The 12,520-nt window shown below is 45.0% G+C and overlaps 1 protein-coding gene across 6 annotated transcripts in view; it reads right to left on the bottom strand.

Moving 5' to 3' along the window:
• RAPGEF5 (Rap guanine nucleotide exchange factor 5) overlaps positions 1 to 12,520 on the bottom strand; it is a 267,204-nt gene that overhangs the window by 148,516 nt on the left and 106,168 nt on the right. For all 6 annotated transcript variants that reach the window (XM_019497877.2, XM_019497879.2, XM_019497878.2 and 3 more), the window contains one exon: positions 7,023 to 7,084. In XM_019497877.2, the coding sequence (XP_019353422.1) occupies positions 7,023 to 7,084 (62 nt within the window). The remainder of the gene's footprint in view (positions 1 to 7,022; positions 7,085 to 12,520) is intronic.

The following is a 12,520-nucleotide window of genomic DNA, read 5'->3' as shown; positions in this document are numbered from 1 at the left end:
AACTACAGAATTTAAAAGAAAGTTATGCTGCAATTACTTATTTTACAAATGAGAAATTAATATTGTCTGTTGCTATTTCTGTCATTGTGTTTAGACACTGTGACATGTTTTAAACTAGTACTAGATTAGAGTTGTTTTATAAAGATAGAATACCACCAAGCGGAGAACCTTGGGATAGTCTGATGACACTTAGTTTATGGCTTTGTGGTGTGTTTGTAAAGATGACAAGTCTGTAAAGGCAGATATTTACTCTACATAGAGGTGTTTCAAATACACAGGTACCCTCATGCTATTTTCTGACAAGAACTAAGCTGTACAGTTTATGCTACTTCAGGGAAAGTCACTAGCTAATGAAGTTACATTACCCTCCATGGTTTGATGACTTTGCTTGCATAATTGAGACCTGGCTGCATGACACTCAGGACCATTATTAGTCCAGATGTTTCCTGATGGATAACAGCAAGAGACTGGGAGGATCAGGGTGGTGGTGTGGCTGTGCTAATGCCATTTGACCTTAAGGGTGCTCTGCTAAGAGGGAGGGTGGGGAACCTTTTCTTTTCCCCGTTTAATTTTTGCCACTTTATAAAAAGGCAGCCAGAACATGATTGGGGTTTTGTTTATCCCTTTTTTTAACAAAGAAAATATCCACACCCCCACAAAGGGTGGTATGCTTTGTAATGTCCAATTCCAATCGAGTATGTTGATTTATAAAGCCTTATCATGTTCCATCCAAACAACTAAAACCAGATGAGGCAGCCAAATTAAAACCCCTATATTTAAAATTCTGTGAGATGAGGCAGTGTTATTTTTTTTTTGTTCTAAATGTAGAGGACATTCATCATAAATGTTCTACTTTCTCTGACTGAACTATTTTTTTTTTTACCTTCAGCACATACTGCAAGGCCTAGTAATTTAAAAAGCTACCATCAGTTTTAACACCAAGACAGTTTTTAATGCCCTTCTGCAACAATAATTTAATTGACATTGATTGACTTTGTTAATTGCTATTGTGCTTTTTAGCCTTGGGAATATGGGAACATTGGAAAGGTGGGATGGAAGGGACTTCAGTATGCAACTAGTCCGGCCCCCTACTCTAGGCAGTAGTCCAAACCATCCAAGTCAAGCACCTGTCTAACCTGCTTTAAAAATCATCCAAGGATAGAGATTCCATAACCTCTCTGGGTAGCCTGTTCCAATGCTTAAACCACCCTCATAGTGAGAAAGTTCTTCTTAATCTCCAATCTAAATTTCCTCTGCTTCAGTTTGAGGCTATGTCTCCTGGTTCTGTCTGCTATGGCCACTAAGAATAGTCTATTTTCATTCCCTTTGTAATTTCCCATAAGGTATTTTAAGACTCCTATCAACTCCACCCCCCTCAGTTTTTTTTTTCTCTATATATAATCTCTACTTAATTTTAGTTCTTTCAGTCTTCCTCATAAGACTGAAAGGCTCAAAATATACCTAGCTAGTATGATTATTTCATAAATAAAATAAAATAAAATAAAATAAATGCGTGTAGGTATTTAAATACACATAAGTAGTATGTATGCTCCAGCTTTACAGAACAAGTATCCAAATAAAGATAGAGGGTTTATTTCACAATCAGTGGACCCAATTCTGCCCCCTAATCAAGGCCAGTAACTCCTGTTAAAGTAAATATGCTTAACTGAAGAAATGGTTATCCCCACTATTCAAGGAAGCATCCTGGAAGACAAAAACTTCCTGAACTTGTTATCCTTTCCACCTGTCTCAATGCAGTAAGTATACAAGCCAAGTGAAATAAAAAAGATTAATCTAGGCCTGATTCTGCATCACTACTGCCACTTTTCTCTATATTGGTTATGGCACGAGCATAGCAGAACTTGCCTGACTCCGGCACAGCTCCCCACTAGCTGGAAACCATATCCATGCAGCAGAGGCTGGGGGAAAACAGTGGCAGCCCAGATGCAGTTTGCAGGCACCCAAACCCTGGTGCAGCTCCCTACTGGCTGGAAGCTTCACCCATGCTACAGCCAAGAAGTGGGGAGTTGGGGAAAGTGGCAGTGGCAGAGGTACATGAGCACTGCAGAAACCACCCAGCCTCTCTTGGACCAGAGCTGGGATGGCAGGAAGAAATGGCAGCAGTGCAGGCACAGCTGGAAGCTGCACAGCTTCTCACTGCCTGGCACTGGCACAGGAAAAGTCCTCCAGCTCCGCAGGCTGGATCCAGAAGCTCTGCAAGCCAGTTCCAGCCTGCAGGCCATACATTGCCAACCTCTGATTTCAAACCACGTAGAGAACATGATAAAATAAACTTTATTGTATTTTCAGGAAAAAAGAAATAATCAATATTAACCAACTCCGGGGGAAATGAAGGCATTATCATCCTGGTACTTGAAAATACTTTAAAATTTGGCATTAACCTTAGTGGGATAAATAAGGCCACTTCCATGATAAAGGGTTAAATATGTTTAGAAAGACAGTACTGTACAATACATTGTACACAGGCCTGTACATGACAGGCCTACATGTAATTCTGATTTCTCCAATGACTGACTTCCTATGGAACATGGATTAATTTTTCTGCTAACTACCGTAAGAAACCATCCAGGTCAACTAATTAATTAACATTATTCTGACAGCTTCTGAAAGCTGGCTGAAAAGAATGGAGTTAGATTTTAATATTCTTAGTCGTTTTCACTTGTCAATATAAATTGAATTTTTAAGCAATGTGTTTAATGTTGTTAAGCAAAAGTGCTAAAGGTCACCCTCCTTGTACTTGAAAGTGCAAGTTGCTGTTATATTTTGTATGCACAGATACAAACATTGCAAGAGCAAATGTTGCTTTCATTCCAACCCACTCAGGTAGCTAGAGGGGCAAATCATGAGATTTACACCCACAACTTACATGCAGGTGAAAATTACATGGGTGCAAATTTTATCTGGCTCCAATTTAAAAAATGTCAAAAAAAATTAGAAGCTTTATATTAAGGCATCATTTTTGTTCTTGGAACAAAATTATTCTCATTAGAAGCATTTATGTAATTTTCAAAACAGCACAAGAGATTTTACTGTGAAGGAAAGTCAAACGAATCACTAGTCACTACTGAGGTTTGCAAAACAAAAATGTTGACCTCAAGCTTTCTGTTCCAATGTGTCCTGGAAAATATTCCCTTGGGAATAGACTGATAAATGAATAGACTACAAGTGACATGAAGGTGAAATCAGAGATCTTTAAGCAGATAGAAGGGTATAACATCTTCATCCCACTCACTTATAAAAATCTCTGGCCCTAATTGGACATGTCTACACAAGACATTTACTGCGCAGTAAATGTCTGTGTCCACATGTGTGCCCCTGTTAGGCTGAAGTAAACCAATTTATTCTGCAGCAAGACAGTATTTGTAAATACTAATACTATCCTGTAAAAATACTATAATACTATAAAATATACTGTAATACTATCCTAGTAAATACAAGTACTATCCTGCTGCAGAGTAAAGAACTCCACAGTAGCACACGTGTAGATGCAAGAGGGAATGGCTGGAGCATGAGGGTGTTTCAGTGCAAGGGCTGCTTACCAGCTAGCCCAGGGGTGGGCAATTATTTTGGGCAGAGGGCCGATTACTGAGTTTTGGCAAGCCATCAAGGGCCACATGACAGGCAGCCAGAGGCAGATTAATATTAATTTTCTAATTTTTTTTTTTTTATTTTTTTTTTTAGGGGCCCCACGGGCCAGATAGAATGTCCTGGTGGGCCACATTTTGCCCAACCCTGAGCTAGCCCCACACTGAAGTATTCTCATGCCCCAGCCAACCCCTCCACAGCATGCTGAGCCAGGGAAGCAGCCTCAGACTGGTAAGCTGACCCTCAGGGCCCCCCCGCCAGCCAGGGCTGCTCCAACCTGTCTCCATGTGCTGCATATGAATAAACTGCAGAGCTACCCCAGAATAGGCCCCTGGCTGCCCCCTCCGCAGAACAGTGATGGAGGCCGGGCCCAGCCCCACCCGACAGATGAAGCAGCACCCAGTGAGTAACCCTGATGGCCAGCAGCCTGTCATGGCTTCTCAAAGAGAGAGCCCCTTCCCAGTGGGGGCTGCACTGTGGAGCACTGCAGGGGGCTTGCAGGGCTCTGGCCTGCTCGGGACTCTGGCGCTGCCATGCACAGCTGGCCACAGCTCTGCTGGCCCCACAGCGCAGCCCCTCACTGGGAAGGGGTTTGTGCTCCTCTGCAGTATGACAGGGGCTGATGCCTCCCATTGCAGTGGCAGGGAGGAGGCGTGGCTGGGCAGGGAGCTAGGGGGGAGTGCCAGGCAGTCCCTGCTGGTGGCACAGGGACGGGAGAATTAAACCCCTCTCTAGCCAACTCAGCCTGGGTTGGCCATGCCCCCACCAGCTTCCCTGCAGCCAAGAGCCGCTCTAGTGCTCCCCAGCTCCTGGCCTGAGCAACTATATGCATGTGCTCATATTGCCTCAGTGCAGACAGCATGTTTGTCCTGTTACAAACTGGTTTAGCCTAGCCAGGTTAGACTACCTGCAAAGGTTGAAGCAGTTCAGGCTCCGGCTTTCTGAATGTCTGTCCTTAGCCCAGGAGTGTGTCAGGGGGGTGGAGCCTTGTAGTAGGGGGCCTTCTCAGGGCCAATTTAACTGTGGCCCGCCCACCTGTTTCTGGGCTAACTGCCCGCCTTCTCGCCCACCACGCCTTGTTGGTAATCAATTAATAGATCTCAATTAAGTGGGAGGCTGCCCATTTCCTGCCCCGATGCCAGGGAGTGCTATCTGCGGCTCCGTTCCTCCTCTACACCGCAATTCAAGCCTTGCAGATGGCATCTAGGTGTTATCATAATCACTGGCCCCCCATGCTGGGCCCCAGAACCCTCCTAATTGAACCCCACCTGGATTCCTCCCCTCAGCTGGTCTCATCCACTTTCATCCTGGGCAGCATAGCTCCCTCAACCGCTTCCCCTCCCGGGTGTGTCCCTCCCAGGACCTTTGGCTCCTCTAGCCCTGGCCCACCTCCAGGCCAGTCAGGACCCCAGGCCCACAGCTCTTGGGCGTTCCTCGCAATGGGCCCCCCGGCCCTTCGACTCTTCCAGTCCTGGCCCCAGCATGGACCAGTCAGGGGAAGTCCAGACAGGCCTGAGTCTATGGCCTTTTCTCTCTTTCCGAGGGTCCGCCCTCCAGGCCCTCCAAACAAGGGCTAACCCACCTGGTCGTGGGGGCTAGGGGTTAAGGCACCCCAACCTGCCTTTCACTAGGGTGGTAAATGGCCTGGCATTTCCTGGGGGCTCCCGCGCCACTGGGAGCCCCACCAGGCTGCCCACTCCCGGCAGGGTGCAGTTTTAGGTCTTGCCCAGGACCAGGAGCCTCCTGACCATCCCCTACAGCTCCTCCCTCACCTCCAGATGACACCAGCAGCCCTCTGGCCAGGCGGTGTTATTGCCTGGCCTCCAGCAGCAGAACTGCCCTGTGCAAATGGGCAGCCCCAGATTCAAAACGGCTGCCCTCATCAGGCACCTGGCAGCTGCCAGCTCCAGGCCCTTAAAGTGGCAGGCACAACCAGTGCCCTGCCACAGGCCTTAATTATAGCGCCACTCTAATGAAAAGAGAGCCCAGAGTGTCTTGTGTATCAGTATCCCTGCACTTAGATACAGCACCCCCACTGCCATTTTGAAGCACAGAGATGCTGATACATGAGACATGAGAGGCTGCTGCAGCGTGGTAACTGCCTCAGTCCAGCAGACTTGATTAATCGAGTGTGTTCCTACGCACTGGAATTACAGCATGTCGGAGCAGCCTTGTGTATAGGCACCTTTAGTGTTCAATTTTCATTAATCAGCAGGTGAAAGTGCATTTGCCCCAATACAGAAAACACTTCATATGTCTTAGCGTCATTCAGATGTGTAGTTCCTTTTTTTTTTTTTAATAGAACTACTCAAGGGTTTCAAGGTAAAAGAAAGCTTGTAATAGTTGTTTGAGACTAAGATCCCAAGTCAAAGGAAGTTTGCCCTGCAATGGCACTCCCCAATTTCTCTCACCTCTCTTGCTTAAAAGTGTGCCTTCTTGGCACACTTTATGTACTTAATTGTCAACTCACTGAATATTATTTGCCAAATTTTGGAAATAGGTTTGCAATCAATTATAAGCTGATAAATTAACAACATTGGATATACTGCCATTAAATTATTGTGGCTTCTTTTATAGTATGTCCATGTAATCTTAATAACCTGCTGTTTATTAGCTCTTAGCATACTTAATGTACTCTTTCTGTTTTTAAATCTTTGATTAAATAAACCCTGAATGGTCATTCATGTAAAGCAATTATGATAAGCAACTTGAATCAGACCTATGCACTTAAACACAAATGCAAGCTGGAGTTTCAGTACTGTAGCCAGTGGTGTCTGGATTTCACCCTAGTTCAATGTGAGAGGCAAGGATTTCTGAGGGCGATATCTTTTATTGGACTACCTACATAGTTGGGATAGAGTTAGACAAGCTGCTTTCGAAGCCAAGGCATTATTCTGACTTCCATTTGAAAGTCTATCCAATTATCCCAACTATGTGTTGGTGCAATAAAAGATATCACCTTGCCTCTCACATTGATTTCTGTGTAATTTCTTCCTGTTCAGATTTCTAGTCCTCCAGTTAAAAGTGTACTTATGCTATTGCAGCTGCAGATATTTAAAGGGATAACAGGCCTTCTTTTCACTTTACATCTATTTACCTTTAATATTTAACCAAAATGTCAACATATATGCCACTTAGAACAGATGCAATTCAAAAATAAAGTGAAGCATATAATGTATATATCATACAGAAAGTCACAGCAAATATACTACCCAAGAATACCTTCTGATTTCAAGGACACAGATTTCATTCCCAGTGTAATAAATTAATCTTACTATAAATAATCACAGCAGACAAAAATCTAGCATACCTGCTGCATCATACAGTTTAATGGGTTAGGATGCAGGAAAAAGCTGTCGTCTTCTCATTGGTAAGGGGCCATTGAAAGTGGGGTTGAAAAACACTGATACATTTACCTGTGCATCAGAGGTATCCTGGAGGTCCTCTGGGCTGTTGTTTTCTTCATTTTGATGAATTGCTAAAATAAAAAAAAGAGGACAGAGTATGGAAATCAGGCAGTTTTAAATCAGAATAGTATGGAAAGCAGCAAGGTCCTGTTTAGATATTAAAAAACTATGGTTCAGAAGGATTGTATGCTAATCCTCACTTTCTAATCAACTCACTGAATGGTTTTGGATGAATTAGCCAGTATTTTACTTTTCCCACTATATAAACCCTGGATGAAAAGTAGTGATTTTTCAGCATCCTATTAATACTTCGGAAAATGGTGGGTTTTAATGAAATAAAGAATTTTTCCTAGATATTAAATGTAATGCCCAATGATTCATAAAGAAATGATTAAAAAAAAAAAATCCTTTTGCTTTCATTGGATTGGTGAAGGTCTATTTGAACAGAAAAAGTAAGCAGGCATATATATCCCTTACCTCAGACCTGAAAGTTCTATGTAAGCAGAAATCTCAAGCTTTTAACAAAGAATGCCACTTCTCAGCAAAATCATCACTAGAAATAAATGGGAGCTGAACATGAATATTTTGGAAATCTTTTACTACTAGGCATCATAATTGATGACTTGACTCACTTAACACCATTTAACACAACTTAACATCATTTAACACAAGTGCCAGAGCAAAAGCTGCAAGCAGAGGTACATGTAGGAAGTTTTGGGCCCAGATCAGTGGTGGTATTTGGGCTAATAACAGCAGCTGCCAGGCCAACAGCAGCAGCAGCCACCATTCTTCTGCTCCCTCTAAATCAGTGCCTGGGACTAAGTTCCCCATACATCCAACCTTAGTTACACTACTTGCTACAGACAATTTTTTTTTGTTTCAATTAAGCAAAAACAAATATGGACTGGATATGTTAAATCTACAAATGCTGATGTCAATATTATCCATTTATTTGATCCCAGTGTTATTTTTTGAAGGAACATTCAGTACATTTCTGTGCAGATCGGCTCCATACCAGGTCAAGGACACACTTCAATACACATGTGAGCTTGTTATATTTTAGTGTGTTCAGTTAATCCTCACTCTCTCTTTCTCCCTGAAGTATGTTATCAGAGATACCAGGCAAGTCAAACGTTACTGAAGACTTGAGAACTACTTTTTGTTTATTTTTATTAGCCCCTATTTCATTCAAAAGTCTTAGGGCTTGTCTGCACTTGTCTGCCATTATGCCTGAGCCAATTAACATCAGCAAAAATTATTTTACATAACATCCCAAATGGTATAAGCTATACTATTAAAAAAGGATTTTTCTGATATAAATGCTTCTATACTAGGGTGACCTTTGGTTCTGTTTTATACTGGACTGTCCTGTTTTTAAACCCTTTGTCTCCTGTCCATTTCTAAATGAGGAATGGACTGCAGAAAATCCTGTTTTTCAGTTCACTGGTGGAAATACATGTCAATCATTTGTCCTCATGATTCTATTGGCTGTGTTTAGAGGTAGGGAGGTGAACAGCCAGGAGAAGCAGGGTTCCCAGCCAGGGAGATAGGGAGGGAGGTGGCCTTTTTGTGTTGATTCCGCCTCTTGCTTCCGATTGGCAAAGAGGCCTGGTGGCCCCCTCTCCTTACTGCTGACTGGCTGAGGTGGTGGACCTCACTGCAGATTGACCAAGGTGGCATGCCCCTCACCAAGGGGATCTTCTGTATTTTGGGAATGCGTTGGTGGCCACCCTAATCTACACCAGGATTTATTCTGGCATTGCTATGTTGGTCAGGGGTGTAAATTCTCTCAGTCAGCAGAGCTGTGCCAGAAAAGGCTCTAAGAATGCTAACAAAATATACCAGCACAGAATTCCTCTTGCCATCATAGCTTATTCCCTTTAGGGAACTGGAATAAACTACAATGACAAAAGCACTTTTCTATTGGTATAACCCAAGTCTTCATAAGTGGTTTATCAGCCTAGTTCTACTGGCAAACCCTTTTAAGCAGAACAAAGCCAAAGACACAAGTAGACACAGGTCTCAGCTTGGGTGCTGCAGCACTGAGATCCTTTCCACGGTACTGTGGAGTGCCATGCATCACTGTTAGGTGTGCAAACATGATTAACAAGATAAACCCAGAGATTTCAAATAGGAATCCATGGTGTTAATAACCATTCTGACCTGTAATGGTGGTTTTTCTGAGTTCTTGGCAACAGAGTTGTTCTATTAGTTTTCTGTAGTCAAAAAAAATCAAGTGAAACTAAGAGCTGACATTTGCCAAGAGATGCCTTGAGTCTGAAAAGGTTAAGAACAATTGCACATACAGGACAGAGAATTTTTTTACGTTAAAAAAATGTAATGGATCTCCAGGCCTCTAATCAGGCATGTGGCCCTCCTCTGGACTCTCTCGAGCTTCTCCACATCCTTCTTGAAGTGCGGTGCCCAGAACTGGATGCAGTACTCCAGTTGTGATCTCACCGTGGCTGAGTAATGTGGGAGGATGACATCCTTTGCCTTGCTCAAGATGCCCCAGTGGATGCATGCCAGTGTTTGGTTAGCTCTGCCAGCTATGGTGTCGCATTTGTGGCTCATGTTCATTTTGTTGTCAGTCATGAAGCCCAGGTCTCACTCAGTTGTGGTGCTGGCAAGCAGAGCACTGATGAGCCTGTAAGTGTACTGTCGGTTATTTCTCCCTTGATGGACCACTTTATGTTTCTCTGTATTAAATGACATCAGGTTGAGGTCTGCCCACTTCATGAGCCTGTCCAAGTCGGCCTGTATTGCCAGCCTGTCTTTGAGAGTGACAACACTCCCCCATAGCTTAGGGTCGTCAGTAAACTTTGCCAGATTGCTTGTATTACCTGACTCCAAATCATTAATGAACACGTTGAACAGCACTGGTCCAAGTACTGACTCCTGAGGGATGCCACTGGTCACCCTCTACCATGATGACTCAGTTCCATCAATCAAAACTCTTTGGGTCCTACTAAGGAGCCAGTTACCTAATCACTGGACCATAAAGTAGTCGAGGCCGCATTTTCCCAATTTTTTCATGACGAATTTCTGGGAGACTAGGTCAAAGGCCTTTTTGAAGCCCAAGTATATGACATCAACCTCATTTCCCCCATCCAGGTGGCAAGTAACCTGATCATAGAAGGAAATGAGGTTGGTCTGGCATGACCAGTCTGTAACGATGTCATGTTGGCCATGCCTCAGAATACTGCCTTCTGCTAGCCTGTCTGTAATGGATTCTTTGCTAATTTTCTCCAGGATTTTACCAGGGATTGAGGTCAAACTAATTGGCCTGTAATTTCCTGGGTCCTTCTGTCTCCCTTTCTTAAAGATAAGCATCACATTGGCCTTCTTCCAGTCTTCTGGGATCTCTCCCAAGTGCCATGAGTCTTCAAATAACATGGCCATCAGTCACACGATAACATCGGCCAGTTCTTTTAGCACCCTCAGAAGTAGTTCACCTGGTCCTGCTGACTTGTAGATATTTAGCCTTTGTAGGTGCTCCCCCACAAGTTCCATGCCAACTATGGAGGGTGGTCACCCCCCTCATGATCATCCTGTATCCTGTCAAGCAGGCTAGCACCTTTGGACTGGTGCAATACCAGTATGAAGTATTCATTCAGGACTTTGGTTTTGTCTTGAGTGTCAGTTATCAGTGACACCAAGTGTCAGACTTCCTCTGAGCTTTTAGGATCACTTTTTTGAGGAACAACCACTCTTCTTGTACCCCCTTCCTCATCAGACCATGGTCCTGCAGGGCCTCACCAACCAATCCCCATGGGGATTCCAAAGCTCGTGGAAGTCAGTTTTCCTAAAATTACGGATTTCTACTTTACTGGCCAATTTTCTTGACTTACAGAGGATAGAAAAAGTGATCATCTTATATTTAAATTTATTGTTTAAATTAGCTAGTACAGGTAACAATAGTAGGGAAGATAAAACGTGGAACATGGGCCAAAGTAGGGGTGCACTGATGCATCAGTCCCACATTGAATCGGCACCAACATAGGGAAAATTGACTGCATCAGAAATCGGCTTTTTTGCCTCTTGTGGCTAGTAATGTGGCCAATAAATGCCCCGTACATGTGCACAGCTTCAGCACGCATGGGGCCAAGAGCACAGCCTGGTGGCTTGGAGACCAGCATCTGGCTGATAAGTCTGTTGTGGGGGAAGGGGTGGGGAGAAGGAAGGGCAGGGTCAGGCACTGCTCAGCTGGGGTGGGGCAGGGCGGGGCAGGGCTGGGCATGGAACAGAACTGTGAGTAGCTCATCTTGGTGCACGGCTCTCACTGCTGCACCCATCCTGGGAGGGCACGGGGGTGCGTGTGCCCCCGGAACTGTGCATAGGGTGGGGCAGGCTGCCTCTACTGGCTAGGGCTGAGGCAGTGCTGGGCTCTTCCCAGCAGGGAGCTGGGCTGGGCTGTGTTTGGAGCAGGCAGCGGCAGCACTTGGAGAGGGCTATGGGGGGGCTACAGTGAATTTTGGGATGGCTGCAGACCCCCCTCCCTGTGCTGCTGTCGCCTACCCTGAGCGCAGCCCAGCCCAGCACCCTGCTGGGAAGAACCTGGCACAGCCCCACCCCAGCCTGAAGTGGCAGCCTGCCCCACCCTGCACAGATCCCAGGGCACATGCCCCCCATACCTTCCCAGGGTGAGTGCAGGGTGGGAGCCATCCCTGCCCCAAGGCCCCTGGATGAGCTACAGCTCCGTCCCACGCTTGACCCCACCCCAGCTGAGTAGCACCTGCCCCTATCTCACTCCCTCCCTCACTGCAGGGGTCTCAATCTGCCCCCATGCCATCCCCCCACCCCTTCCCCCACACCAGACTTACAGCCCGAAACTGGTCTCCAAGCTGCCCAGCTGCAAATTGGAATTGAACTGGTATTGGCCAATATGGCTCCATTAAAATCAGCCATTAGTATCAGCCCAAAATAAGACAGGGTATTGTCCTGATGAACTTCATTTCTCCCCCTGTGGCAAGGTTCTGTTTATATGGTCATTGCCTCCTTTCCCATCCACCCCTACCATACTAGTATGCTCACTGGTACTGTGAAAATCCCAGCACCCTATTGCCAGGCCTCCATATAACACGAACGGTGCCTATGCCCCCATTCCTCTCCACCAGCCCCCTCCCACCCAATTTCTCTCCACTCTTATACATCATACACTCCCCCAATTTCTCTCCACTCTTATAAGTCATACAGGCTGTTTATGTGTTAAACTCTTTTGGGAGGACAGACAGAAATGAGATAGGGATGTTGTGAAACTGGAATGTGATAATAGGTGCCATCAATCAGTTGCATAATCTATAGACAACTGCAGAGGTACCTGAATCTGTAGCTAGGCCAAATTTTCTCTTTCAGTTTTCTCATTTTCCCCCAAATGAATAAGGTTCTCATGAGCAATGCCTAGAATGTTCCCTGAAATGTGGGGTACTAGTTACGCTATTGCAAAGTTGTGTGCGCGCATGCGCGCGCACGCACACACATACACACACACACACGGAACTACTCTT

Source organism: Alligator mississippiensis, chromosome 5 (genome assembly GCF_030867095.1).
Source record: "Alligator mississippiensis isolate rAllMis1 chromosome 5, rAllMis1, whole genome shotgun sequence".
In the NCBI taxonomy this organism is placed as follows: domain Eukaryota; kingdom Metazoa; phylum Chordata; order Crocodylia; family Alligatoridae; genus Alligator; species Alligator mississippiensis.
Note: the sequence above shows the minus strand (reverse complement) of the source record. Positions and strands in the feature narration are given on the sequence as shown.